This window comes from Pseudophryne corroboree, chromosome 7, assembly GCF_028390025.1.
Source record: "Pseudophryne corroboree isolate aPseCor3 chromosome 7, aPseCor3.hap2, whole genome shotgun sequence".
NCBI lineage: Eukaryota > Metazoa > Chordata > Amphibia > Anura > Myobatrachidae > Pseudophryne > Pseudophryne corroboree.
In genome coordinates, this window is record NC_086450.1 from 378,979,382 (window position 1) to 379,002,434 (window position 23,053).

The window sequence follows — 23,053 nt, forward strand, 5'->3', positions numbered from 1 at the left end:
AAATAGCAAAACATGGTGTGTGTGCCCACTTTGCCAGTGTATTTCATGCCCAAAACAGCGTTGGGCCAAGCAAAATACAAGTGGGTCATATGTAACTGACCACGCTCTGTTGATTTCAGGTGTCAAATTTGTGGCCCAAGACTAGTTAACCCTTGCAAAACTACAGCTACTTATTCAAAATAGCAAAACATGGTGTGTGTGCCCACTTTGCCAGTGTATTTCATGCCCAAAACAGCGTTGGGCCAAGCAAAATACAAGTGGATCATATGTAAGTGACCACCCTCTGTTGATTTCAGGGGTCAAATTTGTGGCCCAAGACTAGTTAACCCTTGCAAAACTACAGCTACTTATTCAAAATGGCAATTTATAAAATGGTGTCTGTGCCCACTTTGCCAGTGTATTTCATGCCCAAAACAGCGTTGGGCCAAGCAAAATACAAGTGGGTCATATGTAACTGACCACCCTCTGTTGATTTCAGGTGTAAAATTTGTGGCCCAAGACTAGTTAACCCTTGCAAAACTACAGCTACTTATTCAAAATGGCAAAATATGGTGTGTGTGCCCACTTTGCCAGTGTATTTCATGCCCAAAACAGCGTTGGGCCAGGCAAAATACAAGTGGGTCACATGCAAGTGACCACTCTCTGTTGATTTCAGGGGTCAAATTTGTGGCCCAAGACTAGTTAACCCTTGCAAAACTACAGCTACTTATTCAAAATAGCAAAACATGGTGTGTGTGCCCACTTTGCCAGTGTATTTCATGCCCAAAACAGCGTTGGGCCAAGCAAAATACAAGTGGGTCATATGTAACTGACCACCCTCTGTTGATTTCAGGTGTCAAATTTGTGGCCCAAGACTGGTTAACCCTTGCAAAACTACAGCTACTTATTCAAAATGGAAAATATGGTGTGTGTGCCCACTTTGCCAGTGTATTTCATGCCCAAAACAGTGTTGGGCCAGGCAAAATACAAGTGAGTCATATGCAAGGGACCCTACTCTGTTGATTTCAGGTGTCAAATTTGTGACAGAAGACTCATTAACCCTTGCGAAACTGAATGATCTGAATAAGAAGCTGGAGTTCGAATAAGAAGTGAATAAGAAGCTGGAGCTTGAATAAGAAGTGAATAAGAAGCTGGCCGAATAAGAAGCTAACTTTACTTTGTAATTGTATCACTCCCCCCCTGCAGAGTCAGCACCAGCCGCCACCCTCTGACCGGCCAGCATGGCGGTGCCAATCGTGGTTAGATAGATCCCATTCAGTAAATGTTACTGGCTGAAGTAATCACGAGTCATGCTCAGTGGGGCTGTGGCAACCAGATACAGGCCATGCAGTGATTGGTTGTTTCATGTCTATTCCTGCATGTGATACATATGGGGAAAGCACGCACAGTCTCCTGGGAGTTCCTGTAGATGACTGCCACACTATGCCTTCTCTGCCTCCTTTTCACTGGACTTCCCCTTTCTGCACTGGGGGCTGACTGCTGCTGGACTTCTATTTTAGCCTGTGATGTAAGTGCAGTGGTCTCTGCTCTTTTCCCTGCTTCCTACTCCCCTTTCCTCTTTGTCTGCAGCACTATATTCTTATTCAAAGGGGTTGGTATCTCTATTACTTGTTGGCCAGGCCTCTGGTCCAGAACCCAATCCCTCTGCCGCTCTACCTTCTCTATCCTTTCCTCTCCTCTACTATTCATACCTCCCTTACATGTATTTCACCAGCCCGGCACATGCTTCTGTGGGGCTACAGACTGAGGCTGCTGTCAGTCTCTCTGACTGTGTGGAGTGGGGCTGTGTGGGTGACAGAGCTGCTCTGTTTAGAAGTGCAGTAATCTGATCTCTCTGTCTGCAGTTCTTAGTGGCAAGGGACAGTCTGTAATCCTTTTCTTTTTTCCCATTACAAGTGTTTCCAACACTGTTGAAGTCGCTTGAATATTGGCAAGGAGTTTGCAGACAGTCCCTTGATCACTGCTTCAGTGACACAAGCAGATGGAGAATGTAGGACTTGGTACTGAATAGGTTAAATCTGTGATCCTAGCTGATGCAGAGACAACTGTTTACTTATTGATTTATATGAACTCTGAGGTATTTTTAATCTGGTCTTTGGGCCTGATTCGGCTTTGCAAGCAAGGCAGAAAAAGCATGTAATTGTATTGCAAAAAAAAAAAAAGGAGGAGAATACATTTATGTGACATGCAATTGACTGAATTAATGCAGACTCTTGGCCTGATTAACTATATAGAGTACTATCTAGAACAAAGTATAGTCAAAATTGTCACTTAGTCAAAATCGCACATAGTCAAAGTCGAAGGTACAGATAGTCAAAATCGGTGGTTCAGGGTAAAGCGCAAAGTTAAATTCTCACTGTGCGTATGCACCTTAAGTCAGGGCTCCACAAGTCCTGCCTGGCTACCAGACTATGCAGGGAGGGAGGAGGAACTGTCCCCATCAGCCCCAGCAGAGATTCATGGATGTGCCTGTATTGCGGCAGCTATTTCATGCATAATATGCTCAGTGTCCGACCCAGCCTGCGCTGGTGGCTCTGCCTGTCTGTCCCAATGTGCGCTGATTGCTGTGCCTGTCAGTCCCAGCCTGCGCTAGCTGCAGTCTCCAAGTTCTGGCTTTATATGGTTCTCCGGTTAGAAAGTCTATGTGTGGAGGGGGTTGCTTTGCCTGGGGCGGTGAGGGGAGCTGCTCAGTAGTGTGTTGAGTGTACACACTAGACGAGAGAGTAAAAGATAATCTCTCAGAATGGCCCTTCTGGGTGATACCTTTTACTTTCTCATCTAATGTGTATGGGGCTTAAGTTGTGCTTAGTTGACTTTGTCTTTGAGTGCAAACCGTTTCTCCATGTAAAATATGGGGTTCTTACTTGCTTCATGTTCTTCTCAGTGTGTGTGTGTTAAGAAGTCCCCTATTACAATAGCCAGATTTGTGTTCCTTTGTGCAACTGTAACCATACCTCCCAACGTGCATCTATGGTAGGGGATGCGGGACTTTTGCGCGGTGAAGCTGCATCTGATTTTGAAAAGGGGGCATGGTCTATGTAAAGGGTGCGTGGTTTTGTGTGAGTGCCACAATTGTGAGCCAGGCCCCCGTTTTCTTCACTGAGGAGGCATGCTAAGCAGAGCAGTGAGTGACAGGAGCCTCCCATCTGCCTCCCCCTCCCCCCACCGCAGGACACTGCGGCCTGTGGGCGGGACAGCAGGACAGTCCCAAGAAAACTGAACTTCCTGCGAAAATCGGGACAGTTGGGAGGTATGCTGCTACAATGTTCAAATCCACAAGAGACTGTGTGAATTATAAGCCTGGTTCTGATTTGGAAGTAAAGCAAAAAAAAATCATGTTGCACTATATGCAAATATGACATGTGCAGAGAGAGTTAAACTTTGGGTGGAGTGTGCCCAAACTGAAATCTAAGTTGCAGTGTCAAAAATACTGCTGTCTAAAATTTATGGGCTGCATGCAAAAGAAGCCAGTATTTACCCTGCCCCCAAAAAAATATATAAATGTGTTTGCTCCCCTTATATTGCTATATGGTTTATTCCAGATGCAAAGTTACTTGCTAGGAGTTTGTACCAAATGTGTTCCAGGTAAGTCTTTTTGAATGACATTATGGGGATGCTTAGTGGTGTATTCTTTTAGCAGCAATAATTGGTCGCACAAAAAAAAAATGGGCTTTTATTGAGATTTTTGCCTGATGGTCATCAGTGCCATAACTAGACATTTTAGTGCCCTCTGCAAGAAAAAGCACCAGTGCTCGCCTCTCATACATTGCAATCAGGCCCGGTGCTACCCGCTCAGCGAAGGGATGCAAAGCAGGGAGGTCCCAGGCAGGAGAGGCGCTCTCCCTGCTCTGCATCCCCCCTGCTGCTGCCGGCTGCTGTGACAGGCAGGGGGGCAAGCAGTGGCCCGTGACAGTGGCTGTGTTCACTGCTGTGCGAGTCCCAAATAGAGGGGGTGGAGTTACATGGGATGGAGGGGGCGGAGCTACATGGGACCAAGATGCTGTACAAGGGGAGACTACACAGTTGCGGCCAGCCAGACTTGGTAAGGGGAAGGTAATACCCCTTCCAGATATCCTCCAAAATCCCGGGGTCTTGCACATGAACGCGCATCAACCCGGGAATTTGGCATGTCTTACCCCTTTCACTGACAAATATTTCCCGGGTTATTGCACATGAACGTGCATCAACCCGGGAATTTGCTCAGTGTGAAAGGGTACTGAAAGAATATCCCAGGTGGAGTGTCCCGGCATTTCATCCCAGGTCTAGACCTGGGTTGAATCCGGAATTGACCCGGGATGCAGTGCAGTGTGAACGGGTAAGCCGGGTCAAGGCGACCCGGCACCCGTTCTCTGCATAGGAGGAGGTGGTGCTTGGAGATGATTATTTGAAAGCACCACCTCCAGTAGCGTCAGTGGTGACGTCACCAGCCCGGCAATATGCCGGGTCGGGCCGCAAGTCTGAAGGGGTCTCAAGCTGGATCGCACCTGGGAAGCACCCGTGTTCACATTTCCGGGTGCGACCTGGCTATTGTCAGTCTGAAAGGGGTATAAGAAAGGCCCCAACCCGGGAGGCAGGGTTTTTCCTGGGACTTAAATCACGGATAGACAACCCAGCTTAGGTCTGAAAGATGCGACCCAGGAATTTGCTCCCAGGTCACACCTAATTGGCGTGTGTGCTCGTGGAAGGGGCGGGGCTGCCTGGAGAGGGCGTGCGCCAGATGCTGTAGTCTGTGCTGCTGTGAGTAGTTGAAGCAGCTGGCGCAGCCTAAAAACAGAGGCGCGGCCTGTTGTGATGAGTGTGTGTGTATGAATTTGGCATGTGTGTGTGTGTGTGTGTGTGTGTGTGTGTGTATCACATGTATGTGTGTGTTTGAGTGTGACATGTGTACGTGTAAGACATGTACGAGTGTGACGTCTGTGTGTGTGTGAGTAGCCAGGGCAGACCAGGCTTATGTCTGAAAGGGGTCGACCCGGGAATTTCCCAGGTCTCGGGTGTAGTGTGAAAGGGGGTCCCAGCAAAAACACAGGATTTTTCAAAGGTGAAAATCCCGGGACTAAACAGGGAAATTCCTTGGTCGTATGTCTGAAAGGAGTATTATGAGAAATGTGTGTGTGTGTGTGTGTGTGTGCATATGTATGGTGGGGATGTGTGTGCTTGAGGTGTGTATGTGTGCATGCATTATGGACGCTATTACGGGGGGGGGGGATTACGTATAAGACTGTACTACAGGTGGGCATTACGTATACGGATGGTACTACTGTGGGGCATTATGTAAAAGCGGCACTTCTGTGGGCATTATGTATAAGGACGCTCCTACTGGGGGGCATTATGTATAAGGGGTGCTACTACTGTGGGTATTATGTGTATAAGTGGCACTACTACTGTGGGCAATATTCAGTATGTATAAGTGGCACTACTGTGGGCATTGTGTATATGCAGCAGTACTACTGGGGGCATTATGTGAATGAGCAGCACTACTACGTGCATTGTAGTGTGAATAAGATTGTGCAACTGTGTGGCGTAATTTGAAATGGTGGTACTATCTCCCCCCCACCCCCACCTTCCTTGAGAGACCATACCCTTTTCCCGACGGCGCGCGCTGACCATTTGTGAAGTGTGGGAGGGCGTAAATTCACAGTTTGCAGGGAGGCGCTGAACACCCTAGCATCGACCCTGATTGCAATCACTTACTATTATGCCTTCATGTGAGTTTTCTCATCAGAGATGTCTCTTTTCACTGCTTGACACATCTCCCTCACAGCCACCATATGTTTCAATGGGGAGTGATTAGTTATGCTATTTATGGAGAAGATAATCTTTTCTCTTCTCCAAACTTTTCGTTATAAGATAACACCATTTCTCTTACGTCCTAGAGGATGCTGTGGTCCACAGTAGTACCATGGGGTATAGACTGGTCCACTAGGAGCCATTGGCACTTTAAGAGTTTGAGAGTGTGGGCTGGCTCCTCCCTCTATGCCACTCCTACCAGACTAAGTTTAGAAAATGTGCCCAGGGGAGCTCTCCTGAGCTTTTCTAGTAAAAGTTATTTTTAGAATTTGTTTTTTTACAGGAGGCTGTTGGTGAGGCTGTTGGCGAGCTGCAGCGAGGGACTAAGGGGGGGAGCAGTGTCCGCCTGCGGGGTCTGAGCCACTGACTCCGCTGACTGGACACTGAGCTCCAGAGGGGTCAGATTGGTCTCCGCCACAGGGGACCGCTTGCCCCAGCAGCATGCCGCCAACCCCTTACAGACGCTGAAGATGTGGTGAGTGAGTCACCGCCCCCCCTAGCAAGCCGGGGGCCGGTGTGAAGATGGCGGCAACGGGGAGGGAGCGCAGTACTAACTGCACTCATAGGAAGGTCCAGAGGCGATGGTGTGGCGCTGTGAGGGAGGCGCCCTGGGCCAGCGCTTACCCCCACACTGGTCAGCAAGTCTGTCAGGGTCCGCGGATCTCAGCCAGCAAGTTTCTTCAGGCCAGTATAAAATTTGAAGAGCGGGAAGATAGCGCCATTAAGGAGGTGGAGCTTCTCCTCAGGGCGGACCCAGCAGCGTTCCAGCGCCATTTTCCTGCCTGCATAGCGCTGGATGGAAGATCAGGTCCCTCCACAGCAGCTCCATCTGTCTGTACAATAGAAAGATTTATAACCCGCTTAAATCAATGTATACTGCTTCTGGGGCCATATTACGTCCCACTATTGCTAGTGCATGGATTGCAAAAGCAATAGTGAAGTGGTCGGCTACCTTGCTTGAGGATTTGGATACGATGGATAGGGATGACGTTGCATTATATTTACGCAACATACATGATTCTGCAGGTTTTATGGTAGAATCCATGAAAAACCTGGGTTCTATGGCTGCAGGAATTTCTTCCATGTCTGTTTCAGCTCGTCTGGGACTATGGCTGTGCCAGTGGTCGGCCGACGCGGAATCCAGAAGAAGTGTGGAGTCGCTACCCTATACAGGTCAGGCTCTCTTTGGGGAAGCTCTAGATGCGTGGATATCCACCGCTACAGCGGGTAAGTCTCCGTTTCTTCCCTCAGCAGCACCTGCTCAGAAGAAATCCTTCTCCTCAGCTGCACCGCAGTCCTTTCGGCCTAACAAGCCCAGAAAGGCCAGAACATCCAATACCTTCTTTAGGGGAGGTTGGGTTAAGTCCAAGAAACCTGCCGCTGCAGGTTACCAGGAACAAAAGCCTGCTTCAGGTACCTCAAAGTCCTCCGCATGATGGTGCATGGTGGTGGGGCCAGTGGGAGTGAGACTCAGACATTTCAGTCATGTCTGGGTATCATCCGGCCTGGATCCCTGGGTAGTAGATATTGTGTCTCAGGGATACAGGATGGTATTTCAAAGTCTCTCTCCTCATGGAGGACAGCACAGTACTTCAAGACGCTATCCAAAAGCTGGTAGAGGCACAGGTCATTGTGCCAGTACCACTTCACATGCTGAACAAAGGTTACTATTTGAACCTTTTCGTGGTACCGAAACTGGATGGTTTGGTCAGTCCCATTCTGAACCTAAAAGCATTGAACCCCTTTCTAAAGGAGTTCAAGTTCAAGATGGAGTCCCAGAGTGCGGTGATATCAGGTCTGGAAGAAGGGGAATTCCTGGTATCGCTGGATATCAAGGATGCGTGCCTCCACATTCCGATCTGGCTGCTGCATCAGGCTTATCTCTGCTTTGTATTGCTGGACTGTCATTTTCAGTTTCAGGCCCTGCCATTCGGCCTCTCCACAGCACCGAGGGTGTTTACCAAGGTGATGGTGGAAATGATGATGCTACTCCGCAAGCAGGGTGTGAACATCATTCCATATCTGGACGATCTGCTGATAAAGACTTCGTCCAAGGAGAAGCTACTGCAGTCCATTGTTCTCACAACGCGACTGCTCCAGAGTCACGGTTGGATTCTGAACTTTCCAAAGTCACATTTGGAACTAACCCAGAGATTATAGTTTCTGGGAATGATCCTGGATACGGAAGTTCAGTGGGTGTTTCTTCCGCAGGAAAAGGAGTTGGTGATACAAGCCATGGTCCGGGATGTCCTGAAGCAACCCCGGGTGTCGGTTCATCAATGCCTTTTGGGAAAGATGGTGGCTTCGTTCGAGGCTCTCCAGTATGGGAGGTTCCATGCTCGGACCTTCCAACTGGATCACCTGGACAAGTGGTTGGGTTCTCACCTCCACATGCACCAGAAAATTTGTCTGTCGCCAAAGGCGAAGATTTCACTCCTCTGGTGGCTCCAATTGCCTCAACCTCCTGGTGGGCCGCAGGTTCGGGATTCAGGACTGGGTCCTTCTAACAACGGATGCGAGCCTCAGGAGCAGGGTAGCAGTCACTCAAGGAGTGACCTTCCAAGGACGGTGGTCAAGCCTTGAAGCCAGCCTGCCCATGAACAGTCTGGAACTAAGAGCCGTCTACAACGGTATTCTTCAGGCGGACCCTCTTCTAAGAAATGGGGCCATCCAAGTGCAGTCTGACCACGTAACAACTTTGGCTTACATAAACTGACAGGGCGGAACGAAGAGCAGAGCTGCAATGGCAGAGGTGACAAGAATACTCCTCTGGACAGAAAAACACGTTAGCGCTGTCAGCCATCTTCATTCCGGGAGTAGACAACTGGGAAGCAGACTTTCTCAGCAGACACGCTCTCCATCCAGGAAAGTGGGGCCTCCATCCGGAGGTGTTCAAGGAAATAACGGATCTTTGGGGTTTACCCCAAATAGACATGATGGTCTCTCGTCTCAACAAGAAGCTTCAACGTTATTGTTCCAGGTCGAGGGATCCACAGGCAGTGGCAGTGGATGCCCTGGTGTCTCCGTGGGTGTTCCAGTCAGTGTACTTGTTTCCACAACTCCCACTCATACCAAGAATCCTAAAGATCATACGGAGAACAAGGGTTCAAGCGATCCTCATTGCCCCAGACTGGCCAAGAAGGGCTTGGTACGCGGACCTTCTGGATCTACTGCAACAGCAGGGGCCGTTCGCCTATCAAGACTTACCGCAAATCCTTCACTCTCTTGGTCTACGCGATACTGCCCTCTCCTGGCTGTCCTCCTACCTCTCTGATCGTTCCTTCTCTGTCTCCTCTCATGATGCTACCTCGCCCTCACTTCCACTAACTGTTGGTGTCCCCCAAGGTTCTGTTCTTGGTCCTCTCCTTTTCTCTCTCTATACGTCCTCTTTAGGTGAACTCATTAGTTCTTTTAATTTCCAGTATGACCTCTATGCTGATGACACTCAAATCTACCTCTCCTCCCCTGATCTCTCCACGGCTCTCCTCACTCGTGCCTCTGTCTTTCTGCTATCTCTTCCTGGATGTCCCAGCGCTTTCTTAAACTCAGCATGTCTAAGACTGAGCTGATCATCTTCCCACCCTCCCGCACAACCTCACCTCCCACAATCTCATTATACATTGATGGCACGACTATCTCCTCTAGCCCCCAAGTACGCTGTCTTGGTGTAATCCTTGACTCCTCCCTCTCCTTCAAACCACACATTCAGCACCTCTCACAAACCTGTCATTTTCATCTCAAAAACATTTCCAGGATCAGACCTTTTCTCACCCAGGATGCCACTAGGATCATTATTCACTCACTGATTATTTCCAGACTGGACTACTGTAATCTCCTCCTAACTGGCGTCCCTGACAATTACCTCTCTCCACTCCAATCTATCCTCAATGCTGCTGCCCGGCTTATCTTCCTCACCAAACGCACTACGTCCACCTCCCCTCTCCTACAAGCCCTTCACTGGCTTCCCTTCCCTTTCAGAATCCAATTCAAACTTCTCACACTCACTTACAAAGCACTCACCCACTCCTCTCCCTTTTACATCTCTGACCTTATCTCCCTTTACTCTCCCACCCGTCCTCTTCGCTCTGCTAATGCACGCCGGCTCTCCTGTCTTCTGATTACTCCCTCCCACTCCTATCTCCAAGATTTTTCACGTGCTGCTCCCTTCCTCTGGAATTCTTTACCTCTCCCCCTCAGACTCTCCACCTCCCTACAAAACTTCAAACGGGCTCTTAAGACCCATTTCTTTACCAAACCCAGCCAAATCTCATCCTAACCCTCTGTTCCACGCTCTCTATGTACCCCATCTGTGTCACCCCTGTCTGTCTACCGCTCCCCTTAGAATGTAAGCTCTCACGAGTAGGGCCCTGTTCCCTCATGTGCTTACCCTTTTCTTACTTTAATAATCCTCAACTGCCCAAATCACGCAGTTTTTTGGCCACCTGGAACTTATCTCTGTCATTTACTGGTGTAGTTATGCTTAGTTACCCTGTACTTGTCCTAAATTGTCTTCAACTGTAAGTCACTGTTTTCCTGTTTTGATTATGTGCATATGTACTCTGTAATTGGGCGCTGCGGAACCCTTGTGGCGCCATATAAATAAAGGATAATAATAAAATAATAATAACCGGAACTGCTCCATGGCAATGTTAAAATAATATTCTTAATTCAGTTTATAAATAGTACACCATCTACTGTTCTGCCTACTTTCAAATGGTGGTGTTATGACAGCTTTCTACCATTACAGTACTATGATCCATGACAAGTGTAAATGTTGTGTATGTTATTAGAAAATTTTTGTGTGCAATTACTGTCCTACTGGGCTTTGGGCCTAATTCAGACCTGATCGCAGCAGCAAATTTGTTCGCTAATGGGCAAAACCATGTGCACTGCAGGCGGGGCAGATATATCGTGCAGAGAAAGTGAGATTTGGGTGGGGGGTGTTCAAACTGAAATCTAAATTGCAGTGTAAAAATAAAGCAGCCAGTATTTACCCTGCACAGAAACAATGTAACCCACCCAAATCTAACTCTCTCTCTGAACATGTTACCATACCTCCCAACTGTCCCGATTTTGGCGGGACAGTCCCATTTTTCACGGTCTGTCCCGCTGTCCCACCCGCTGGTCGCAGTGGGTGGGGGGGGCGGGCAGTTGGGAGATATCCCCCTGTCACTCGCTGCTCTAATCAGTGCAGCGGTGAATAGATGCTGTGCACATGCGCACAGCATCTATTCCTGGCAGAGAGGGACAGGGGGCATGGCCAGCGGCTCTCTCAGCGCTGTTCATGCCCCCATAATGACGAAAACGGGGCGTGGCTTGCGATCGCGGCACTTGTCGTGAGGTCACGCCCCCTTTCATATAGGCCATGCCCCCTAAATTCGTCTGCGCGCCGAAGGTGCGCGTAGATGTCCCTCCTTAGCAGTCTTCAAAGTTGGGAGGTATGTGTTACATCTGCCCCACCTGCAGTGCACATGGTTTTGCCCATTAGCTAACAAATTTTGAGTATACCCACTACCGGATGTGCACGATATGTGAGTCCGATCTGCCGGATCGGACAACATATCGTATAGTGTGTACCCAGCTTAATTGGCTTTTCTTTTTCTTTTTTTCTTTTTTTTTAATCTGAAATTCTCTAATTGCACCATGTATGTTTACAATTTTTAACCAAATCTATACTTAGTTGTAAATAATAGTATGCTAGGAGAAGAAAAACTTTTTATTATGATGTAGTGAAGTATTGTGACATCTTTGTTATCTTTGTAAAGTCAGTGTTATATGTTTATTTAAAATTAAAAATCATTCTGAAACGCTATTGAATAAATAGTATTTTTGGTCTTGCCATTTATTGTTGTTCCTGTTGAAAGTTGATTTGCTTCACAAAAAAATTTCAGAATTTTTTTCATCAAATTTTAGTAAAAAATATCTATCTATATAATATATATTTATTTTATGACTGTTTTCATACATTGTTTCTCAATTCTCTCTCTCTCTCTCTCTCTCTCTCTCTCTCTCTCTCTCTCACAGAATCACACGCAGAAGCCTCTTGGGACACCTTCTCTGTAACTATTTCTGTTCAAAGCCAGTGGCTGGGTTGCCATTGGTTCCTGCACGAAACAGTCACTAGGAGGACACTGCATCAACCAATACACTAGGCCTAAGATAAGCTGGTAAGTTTTCTTGCATGGTATGGGAGAATAGGCTCATTGTTCTGCATTTTGTACTGTTTGGGGTAAAATGTGGTAATGTGCTGTGGGTTGTGAATGGTTAAGTATATGCTGAGAAAGGGGCAGATTGTGGCGCTGTGTTTTGAACAATGTGTCACTTTTGTGAGGTGGGTAGTGAATGGTTAAGTCTATGCTGAGAAGGGGGCAATATATGGTGCTGTGTGGTGAACAGTATGTGCTGTAAGAGGGCCACTATTTTGACGACTGTAGTGGGCAATGAATGGGTAAGGATATGCCGAGAAGGGGGTCAGTATGTGGAGCAGTGTGGTGTGTTGCCCAAAATTATGTTGCAAAGGGGCATTATGTGGTATTGTTATGATGGGCAATGAAGTGGTGTTCTGTGGTGAACAGTGTGTGTTGCGAAGGAGCCACTATGTTGAAGAGTGAGGTGGGCCTTTAAAGGGTAAGTATATGATGTGAATGGGTCAGTATCTTGTGCTTTGTGGTGACCAGTATGTGTTGCTAATGCATTTGTTACTAATAATTCACTTGTGAAGTGGGTGTCGGAGAGAGGGAGCGTGATACAGAAAAGCAGTGGTTGACGGGAAGATGCAGCAGATGAGGGTGAAAGGGTACCAGTGAGAGGCTGACTGAGAGAGGCTGAGGGTGACCTTGTGATGCAGAAAAATGAATAAACGTGATGGAAGAAACATTGGAAGCAATGACAGATAATTGAGATAAAAAGGGGGGAAAGGGAGAGAGAATAAATATGTGGAAAAGTGTTAGAAAATGAATTTGAATAGGGGGATACAGTATGTGAAAAAGAGAGAAAAAAGGAATATACTGGAAAACATTACAGTACAAATAGGAGGAAATTTTAAAAAGAGAGGAATTGAAAGGACAGATGTGAGGCAGGTTACTATTCCAAATAGCTTGTAACATGGACCCAGGGGCTTATGGGAAAGGTCCTCTCCACGAAGAGAAACTAGATGCTACCCAGATGTGAGTGAGACACAGACACTCCAACATGACCTGCCCCACTAGGTACAAAATGCTCTGTTCCTGGACTTCCCTCTTCATTTATGAGTTCCATCACCTGTGTTGAACTAGTTGAATGATAGGAATGATGGCAATAATAAATTAAGAGGGAAGTCCAGAAACAGAGCATTTTGTACCTAGTGGGGTGGGTCATGTTGTGAAGGGTATGGAGACATAGAGAGAAACTGGAGAGCGGAAAACAATTAGTGGGAAATTAATAAGAGAGAGAATAAATATGGGGACACAGAAGATAGAGGATGGGAAAAATTTTTTTTTAAATATCTAAAATAATAAATATATATATAATATTTCTCTGACGTCCTAGTGGATGCTGGGAACTCCGTAAGGACATGGGGAATAGCGGGCTCCAAAGGAGACTGGGCACTCTAAGAAAGAATTAGGACTACCTGGTGTGCACTGGCTCCTCCCTCTATGCCCCTCCTCCAGACCTCAGTTAGAATCTGTGCCCGGCTCGAGCTGGATGCACACTAGGGGCTCTCCTGAGCTTCTAGAAAAGAAAGTATATTTAGGTTTTTTATTTTCAGTGAGATCTGCTGGCAACAGACTCACTGCTACGAGGGACTTAGGGGAGAGAAGCGAACCTACCTGCTTGCAGCTAGCTTGGGCTTCTAGGCTACTGGACACCATTAGCTCCAGAGGGATCGAACACAGGCCCAGCCTCGGTCGTCCGGTCCCGGAGCCGCGCCGCCGTCCCCCTTGCAGAGCCAGAAGCAAGAAGAACGTCCAGGAAATCGGCGGCTGAAGACTCCGGTCTTCATTAAGGTAGCGCACAGCACTGCAGCTGTGCGCCATTGCTCCCCATGCACACCTCACACTCCGGTCACTGATGGGTGCAGGGCGCTGGGGGGAGGCGCCCTGGGCTGCAATAAGATTACCTTACATTGGCAAAAAATACACATAATATAGTCATTAAGACTATATATGTTTAAAATCCCCTGCCATATATCCATAGAAAAAGCGGGAGAAGTCCGCCGTGAAGGGGGCGGGGCTATCTCCCTCAGCACACTGGCGCCATTTCCTCTCACAGCTCCGCTGGAAGGACGCTCCCCAGGCTCTCCCCTGCAGTTTCCAGGCTCAATAGGGTAAAAAAGAGAGGGGGGCACTAAATTTAGGCGCAAATACTATATATATAGCTGCTATAGGGTAAAATCACTCATTATAGTGTACATCCCTGTGATTTATAGCGCTGTGGTGTGTGCTGGCATACTCTCTCTCTGTCTCCCCAAAGGACTTTGTGGGGTCCTGTCCTCAGTCAGAGCATTCCCTGTGTGTGTGCGGAGTGTCGGTACGGCTGTGTCGACATGTTTGATGAGGAGGCTTATGTGGAGGCGGAGCAGGTGCCGATAAATGTGATGTCACCCCCTGCGGGGTCGACACCTGAGTGGATGGATATGTGGAAGGAATTACGTGACAGTGTCAACTCCTTACATAAGAGGTTTGATGACATAGCAGATGTGGGACAGCCGGCTTCTCAGTCCGTGCCTGCCCAGGCGTCTCAAAAGCCATCAGGGGCTCAAAAACGCCTGCTACCACAGATGGCAGACACAGATGTCGACACGGATACTGACTCCAGTGTCGACGACGATGAGACTAGTGTACATTCCAATAGGGCCATCCGTTACATGATTATGGCAATGAAAAATGTGTTGCACATTTCTGACATTAACCCTGGTACCACAAAAAAGGGTATTATGTTTGGGGAGAAAAAGCAACCTGTGGTTTTTCCCCCTTCTGAAGAGTTAAATGAAATGTGTGATGAAGCGTGGGTTTCCCCCGATAAGAAACTGTTAATTTCCAAAAAGTTACTAAGGGCGTACCCTTTCCCGCCAGAGGATAGTATACGTTGGGAGACATCCCCTAGGGTGGATAAAGCGCTCACACGCTTGTCAAAGAAGGTGGCACTTCACAGCAAGTTCCCAGGAACAAAAGTCCTCTCCCGCTTCCTCTAAGTCCACCGCATGACGCTGGGGCTCCACAGGTGGAGCCAGGTGCGGTGGGGGCCCGTCTCCGGAACTTCAGCGACCAGTGGGTTCGCTCACGGGTGGATCCCTGGATTCTACAAGTGGTATCTCAGGGGTACAAGCTGGAATTCGAGATGTCTCCCCCTCGCCGTTTCCTCAAATCAGCCTTGCCAACTACTCCCCCAGTCAGGGAGGCGGTGCTGGAGGCGATTCACAAGCTGTACTCCCAGCAGGTGATAACCAAGGTACCCCTCCTTCAACAGGGACGGGGTTACTATTCCACAATGTTTGTGGTACCGAAACCGGACGGTTCGGTGAGACCCATTTTAAATTTGAAATCCTTGAACACTTATATAAGAAGGTTCAAGTTCAAAATGGAATCGCTCAGGGCGGTTATTGCAAGCCTGGACGAAGGGGATTACATGGTATCACTGGACATCAAGGATGCTTACCTGCATGTCCCCATTTACCCTCCTCACCAGGAGTACCTCAGATTTGTAGTACAGGACTGTCATTACCAATTCCAGACGTTGCCGTTTGGTCTGTCCACGGCACCGAGGGTATTTACCAAGGTAATGGCCGAAATGATGATACTCCTTCGAAAAAAGGGAGTTATAATTATCCCGTACTTGGACGATCTCCTTATAAAGGCGAGGTCCAGGGAACAGTTGATGATCGGAGTAGCACTAGCTCGGGAAGTGCTACAACAGCACGGCTGGATCCTGAATATTCCAAAGTCGCAGCTGGTTCCTACAACGCGTCTACTGTTCCTGGGGATGGTTCTGGACACAGAACAGAAAAAGGTGTTTCTCCCGGAGGAGAAGGCCAAGGAGTTGTCATCTCTAGTCAGAGACCTCCTAAAACCAAAACAGGTGTCGGTGCACCACTGCACGTGAGTCCTGGGAAAGATGGTAGCTTCTTACGAAGCAATTCCATTCGGAAGGTTCCATGCAAGGATCTTTCAGTGGGATCTGTTGGACAAGTGGTCCGGATCGCATCTTCAGATGCATCGGCTGATAACCCTGTCTCCAAGGACCAGGGTGTCGCTGTTGTGGTGGCTGCAGAGTGCTCATCTTCTAGAGGGTCGCAGATTCGGCATACAGGACTGGGTCCTGGTGACCACGGATGCCAGCCTTCGAGGTTGGGGGGCAGTCACACAGGGAAGAAACTTCCAAGGACTATGGACGAGTCAGGAGACTTCCCTACACATAAATATTCTGGAACTAAGGGCCATTTACAATGCCCTAAGTCAGGCAAGACCCCTGCTTCAACACCAGCCGGTGCTGATCCAGTCAGACAACATCACGGCGGTCGCCCATGTAAACCATCAGGGCGGCACAAGAAGCAGGATGGCGATGGCAGAAGCCACAAGGATTCTCCGATGGGCGGAAAATCATGTGTTGGCACTGTCAGCAGTGTTCATTCCGGGAGTGGACAACTGGGAAGCAGACTGCCTCAGCAGGCACGACCTCCACCCGGGAGAGTTGGGACTTCATCCAGAAGTCTTCCAAATGATTGTACACCGTTGGGAAAGGCCACAGGTGGACATGATGGCGTCCCGCCTCAACAAAAAGCTAAAAAGATATTGCACCAGGTCAAGGGACCCTCAGGCGATAGCTGTGGACGCTCTGGTGACACCGTGGGTGTACCAGTCGGTTTATGTGTTCCCTCCTCTGCCTCTCATACCCAAGGTGCTGAGAATAATAAGAAGGAGAGGAGTAAGAACTATACTCGTGGTTCCGGATTGGCCAAGAAGAGCTTGGTACCCAGAACTTCAAGAAATGATCTCAGAGGACCCATGGCCTCTGCCGCTCAGACAGGACCTGCTGCAGCAGGGGCCCTGTCTGTTCCAAGACTTACCGCGGCTGCGTTTGACGGCATGGCGGTTGAACACCGGATCCTAAAAGAAAAGGGCATTCCGGAGGAAGTAATTCCTACGCTGATTAAAGCTAGGAAAGATGTGACCGCAAGACATTATCACCGCATATGGCGAAAATATGTTGCTTGGTGTGAGGCCAGGAAGGCCCCAACGGAGGAATTTCAGCTCGGTCGATTTCTGCACTTCCTACAGTCAGGAGTGACTATGGGCCTAAAATTGGGTTCCATTAAGGTCCAGATTTCGGCTCTGTCGATTTTCTTCCAAAAAGAACTGGCTTCACTGCCTGAAGTTCAGACTTTTGTTAAAGGAGTGCTGCATATTCAGCCCCCTTTTGTGCCTCCAGTGGCACCGTGGGATCTCAACGTGGTGTTGGATTTCCTTAAGTCGCATTGGTTTGAGCCACTTAAAACCGTGGAGCTAAAATACCTCACGTGGAAAGTGGTCATGCTGTTGGCCTTGGCGTCGGCCAGGCGTGTATCAGAATTGGCGGCTTTGTCATGTAAAAGCCCTTATCTGATTTTTCATATGGATAGGGCGGAATTGAGGACTCGTTCCCAATTCCTTCCTAAGGTGGTTTCAGCTTTTCATGTGAACCAACCTATTGTGGTGCCTGCGGCTACTCGGGACTTGGAGGATTCCAAGTTACTGGACGTAGTCAGGGCCCTGAAAATATATGTTTCCAGGACGGCTGGAGTCGGGAAAACTGACTCGCTATTTATCCTGTATGCACCCAACAAGCTGGGTGCTCCTGCTTCTAAGCAGACTATTGCTCGCTGGATCTGTAGCACGATTCAACTTGCACATTCTGCGGCTGGACTGCCGCATCCTAAATCTGTAAAAGCCCATTCCACGAGGAAAGTGGGCTCTTCTTGGGCGGCTGCCGGAGGGGTCTCGGCTTTACAACTTTGCCGAGCTGCTACTTGGTCGGGTTCAAACACATTTGCAAAATTCTACAAGTTTGATGCCCTGGCTGAGGAGGACCTTGAGTTTGCTCATTCGGTGCTGCAGAGTCATCCGCACTCTCCCGCCCGTTTGGGAGCTTTGGTATAATCCCCATGGTCCTTACGGAGTTCCCAGCATCCACTAGGACGTCAGAGAAAATAAGAATTTACTCACCGGTAATTCTATTTCTCGTAGTCCGTAGTGGATGCTGGGCGCCCATCCCAAGTGCGGATTGTCTGCAATACTTGTATATAGTTATTGCTTAACTAAAGGGTTATTGTTATGAGCCATCTGTTCGTGAGGCTCAGTTGTTATTCATACTGTTAACTGGGTATAGTATCACGAGTTGTACGGTGTGATTGGTGTGGCTGGTATGAGTCTTACCCGGGATTCCAAATCCCTTCCTTATTGTGTCAGATCTTCCGGGCACAGTTTCCCTAACTGAGGTCTGGAGGAGGGGCATAGAGGGAGGAGCCAGTGCACACCAGGTAGTCCTAATTCTTTCTAGAGTGCCCAGTCTCCTTCGGAGCCCGCTATTCCCCATGGTCCTTACGGAGTTCCCAGCATCCACTACGGACTACGAGAAATAGAATTACCGGTGAGTAAATTCTTATTTAAATTCACAAAAATATTATACTATAATTAAAAAATTCTAGTATTCTTTAAAAGCCAATTTTGTGCTGGTAAAGACAATAAACGCAGATTATATAAATCTTTATATTTATTTTAATAAAATGAACGATAAATTTGTAATTTCCATTAAATTACACCATTAAGTTGGGCTTCTTGGAGGGGCTTTTTAGGATTACTTTGGGCTTGTTTTTCACTCATCATTTGCTTGTTTTTCATTTCAGAGTTGGCAACACTGGGCTGTGCCCACAAGCAAGATGGCGGCCTCCAAGTGCAAACGGTTGTCAGGGGAATTGTCCCGCCGGTTCTTGGCCTCAGTGGACACTGTGTTGTTTGACTGCGATGGGGTCCTATGGCGAGGGGATGAGGCTGTGCCTGGAGCGGCCGAGCTAGTCACCGGGCTGAAGAAGAGTGGAAAGCGTGTGTTCTACCTGACGAACAACAGCACGAAGACTCGTCACATGTACGCAGAGAAGTTGGGCCGTCTTGGCTTCGGGGCAGAGCCCGGGGAGGTGTTCGGCACGGCCTACTGCACAGCCATCTACCTGCGAGACATGGCACGGCTACAGGGCAAGGTCTACCTGATTGGTGGTGGGGCGCTGAGCCAGGAACTGACGGCAGCTGGGATCCCCCACCTGGGCAGCGGGCCAGACCCGGTGACCGGGAGCTTCAGGGACTGGGCGGCCGTGCAGAGGGACCCTGAGGTGCGGGCTGTGGTGGTCGGCTTCGATGAGCACTTCAGTTACATGAAACTGAACTGGGCACTCCAGTACCTGCAGGACCCAAACTGCCTGTTCGTCGCCACCAACACCGACACCAGGCTGCCCCTGGAGGGAGGCCGTACCATCCCAGGTACCTATGGGCATCCTTGCTGTACATATATGGGGCCAGCAGCAGCTGTGGTTAGCCAATTGCTGGAGGACTATAAAGCCCAATGTGCCCTGCCAGCCGGATACATGTGGCTTCACAACAGATGAAGAGCTGCAGGTTGCTTGTAGTCATAGGCTGCAACATTTTAAAATCATTGGGGGTGCCCATTTTTACCAGCCACCAAACCAATCCTAGTGTGTGGTATGTTATGTCGGCATTCAGAATGTCGACATGGACATTATGTGGACTTGCGCAATTGTGAATGTTGACATTGCGTTTTTTTATTTACTGGCCTTAAACTTAAATCTAGCACTAAAATTGTTGCTATGCACAATGCCTACATTCTACCCAGTTACTGAATCTATGTAAGGATTGAGTAACCCTTATTTATAGCTCAGACATATTCCACAGCCCTGTACAGAGACCATTTCAGTCATTCACATCAATCCCTGCCCTTGTGGAGCTTACATTCTATATTCCCTACCACATGGACACATACTAATGTTAATGTTTTGTCAGAATCCATTTTACCTACCAATATGTGTTTGGATATAAAGTATTTGTGTTGCTCTGATATTGGGGCTATTCCCCATGCTGACATATAAGGATTGATTCAATTAGCTGTGAGTTAGGCAGCTACATGCCGTGCTTACAGTATTGCTGGATTGGGCTGTGTACAAAGATCTGCGAGCCCAGGACGAGTTTGCGCCATAAGGAGCGTGAGTTGCAGAGCATTTGGCAGAGTTTCTACGCCACTGCAATGCCAACTCACCCCACTCTAATTGTTTTGACCTCATAGTGCTATTCTGTTCTCATGTCAGTAACTTTTCGGGCACAAAAAATATATATTTTTTACCATTAGGAAGACTGTCTTGATATGACTAAATTAGAGGTTGCACGTACCACACTAACTGCAACATTATTCTTAGTGTTTGCATCCCAACCCGTAGAGACCATGCCTATATGGGGTCAGAGAGACGTTATTTTGACAGGAAAGTGGTTTTATTCCTGTACACTAAGGCAAGGCTTTTTTACTTCAGGCAAGGGCTCTTGGCTAATAGTGAGGTGACATTGCACAGTAGTAGAGATCGGTATTTGAAGGGACCTATGTGGTGTAATTAGCAAAGATCGTGCGTGAAAATGAAATGAGAAGAAAGAAGTTCAGAGTGATAGAACATGCTATAGTTTTGTCTTATAAATTGCTAATAAAAGTAGTACCTCCTATATGCAAAAGGGGGATGTATAAAATATATATATATATATATATATATATATATATATATATATATATATATATATATATATATATATATATATATATACACACACACATACGACATTAGATCATCTCTATTAAAAGTAATGTTGTGTACACATAGTGAGATATTTCTTACAATTTTGACTATATAGTCAAAATCGTAAGAAAAGTTAGTGCAGATCCCAAGGTGACAGTCACCTTGTGATGCAGATGCGCGGTCCCGCGTGGTCGGCACCGCAAGCCTAGATAGACTGTCCAGGCAAGTCAATTTTGACTATCTCGTAGAAAAGAAAAATTGACACTTAACCAAAATCGCACATGGTCAGTATTACAAGCACAGTCATTATGTGCTTGCGATGCCGACCTCGCCCCTGTCGCATAGTGAGAATCGGGGTTAGCCCGAATCTCACCGTGTGTATGCACCTTAAGTGTAGTGCTGAAATAGTTTCAACCATTTATACTGTTTATTGGAGATTTTGGACACTTCGGCTTCGATTTACTAAAGCTTATAAATCGGACAGGTGGTGGTGAAATAGAGAGCAACCTATTAGGTTCTGTCTGACATTTTCTGGAATGCAAAAGAGCAATGATAGCTAGAACCTGATTGGTTGTTATGGGCAATCTCACAGCTTACCTGTTTTTAGAAGCTTTAGTAAATCTACCCCCTGGTTTTAACTGCTCACTCCTACCATGTTACAAGGTTTTTCCCAAAAGGAATTAGAACTATAAGTAAGTGCTACTGATGTACTATTTAGTTGCTCTGGTTTCGGTTGGGCCCATGCCTTTTTGACGTGCCTCTATTATCTTCTCAGGAACTGGCTGCTTGGTGCGGGCGGTGGAAACGGCTGCTCATCGCAAAGCTCAGGTCATAGGGAAACCCACCTCTTTCCTGTATGACTGTGTAGTCAGAGAATGTGGCCTGGACCCCTCTAGGACTGTGATGGTAGGAGATCGCCTGGACACAGACATTCAGATGGGTTCTACATGTGGGATCCAGACACTCCTGACCCTCACTGGCTTCTCCAGCCTGGAGGATGTGAAGTCCCACCAGAACAGTGGCTCCCTGTCTCTGGTCCCAGATTTTTACGTGGACTCTGTTGCTGATCTGCTGCCAGCATTGTCTCCCGGTGATCAGTGAAGCAATTGGTGCAGGCGCAGGCAGTGGATTTTCACCCATTACTTGATTAACTTTAATTTATGCAAAATTGTCTCCAGGCTTGAACCACCTATGTGATAATTCTTATACTGTCCTCTTATCAGTACGTCGGTCAGTGGATACACCGATGCATTGGGCTTTTCAACCATCTTAATTACATGGTTTATTATCAGAAATGAGTTATCTGCCAAACTCTCATCAGAAGGCAGGATTAATGTCTAATTCACCTTTTAACGCAAAAAAACAAATTTTACAGTTTCGATTCTGTATCGTTCTAAATTATTTTCTCTACCCTTTTATGATGACAAGAGTGCTCCTGAAATTATACTCTGCAAAAGTGATTATTGATCATGCACTGGCATACTCTTGTGGGGGGGGGAATTAATGAAATTCAATTGTTTCGGGCTGCCCATCCATTATCGCACTTGTTTCCCCCAAATAGACAGTATTTAGCAGTATATAGCAGCTAAAGCCGTGTAATGTCCAGGTTAGGGCACTCGAACCACAGACCTTTCACACATTCCTGCTTGCCACGTCAGGAAGCTGTGAGCAGAACTGTGTTCTTCCTCTGCATTCGCGCCTGAAGGGAGCAACAATTGAATTGCTCCATTCAGGTGCCCACTAAGTAGCACCACCGGGAGTGCAATTGAATCGCCTCCTTAATGTTGTAGAGACAGCAGCACTGTCTTGTGGAGCGTTTTCGTAGTACCAGATTAGAGTTGTATATGCTATTGAGAGTTTGCTAGGTTGAGAACTGCTTTGAGCCCCTGTAGGGTAGTGAGTGTGCACTTTAGTTCTGTGTGTCTAACACAGGGGTGGGCAATTATTTGAGCTGGGGGACCCCAATATACATTATATTTTTAATTATTCACGTAATAATGGGGACAAGCAAAAATAAATACAAATGTCTAAAATAAATATACAAACAAACAAATATCCAGTATAATGCTGTTAACAATACCCTCCCTGGACATAGGGCCTAATTCAGACCAGATTGCTGTTGTGCCTTTTCGCACAGCAGCCGATCAGGTCTGAACTGCGCATGCGCCAGTGCATGCCAGACAGGCGACGGCCGTCTCAGCCCTGCGATCGCCTCTGCCTGATTGACAGGCAGAGCCGGTCGCTGGGCGGGAGGGAGCGGGCCGGCGGCGTTTGGCCGCCGCTTTAGAAGCACAGTCCAGGCAATGCAGGCATGCCCAGATCATGCGGGGGGCGGGCCGCGGCGGCTGCGTGATGTCACACGCAGCCGGTGAGACCCGGACAGTGATGAGTGCGCAGTAGCTGTCCTGGGAGGGAGCTACTCTCCAAGTACAAAAGCATCGCCACTGTGCGATGCTTTTGTACTTG

At 47.7% G+C, this 23,053-nt stretch overlaps 1 protein-coding gene across 3 annotated transcripts; it reads left to right on the plus strand.

Moving 5' to 3' along the window:
- The first annotated feature begins 1,303 nt into the window (after positions 1-1,303).
- Positions 1,304-21,966, plus strand: PGP (phosphoglycolate phosphatase). 3 transcript variants are annotated; one of them, XM_063934545.1, is made up of 5 exons: positions 1,304-1,507; positions 3,543-3,585; positions 11,812-11,954; positions 18,647-19,274; positions 21,363-21,966. In XM_063934545.1, the coding sequence occupies exons 4-5, from the start codon at positions 18,680-18,682 to the stop codon at positions 21,686-21,688; spliced, it is 921 nt and encodes a 306-aa protein (XP_063790615.1). In that variant the 5' UTR covers positions 1,304-1,507; positions 3,543-3,585; positions 11,812-11,954; positions 18,647-18,679; the 3' UTR covers positions 21,689-21,966. The 3 variants fall into 3 exon arrangements, with proteins under 3 accessions (XP_063790615.1, XP_063790614.1, XP_063790616.1); XM_063934544.1 differs by lacking the exon at positions 3,543-3,585; XM_063934546.1 differs by lacking the exons at positions 1,304-1,507; positions 3,543-3,585 and adding an exon at positions 3,232-3,250.
- Positions 21,967-23,053: the final 1,087 nt, after the last annotated feature.

What these genes read in the sequence shown, in the direction of transcription:
- PGP (XM_063934545.1), top strand. Translation starts at nt 18,680, where the DNA reads ATGGCGGCCTCCAAGTGCAAACGGTTGTCAGGGGAATTGTCCCGCCGG. An exon ending in GGGAGGCCGTACCATCCCAG is followed by an intron (nt 19,275 to 21,362) that starts GTACCTATGGGC and finishes TTATCTTCTCAG; the next exon opens with GAACTGGCTGCTTGGTGCGG.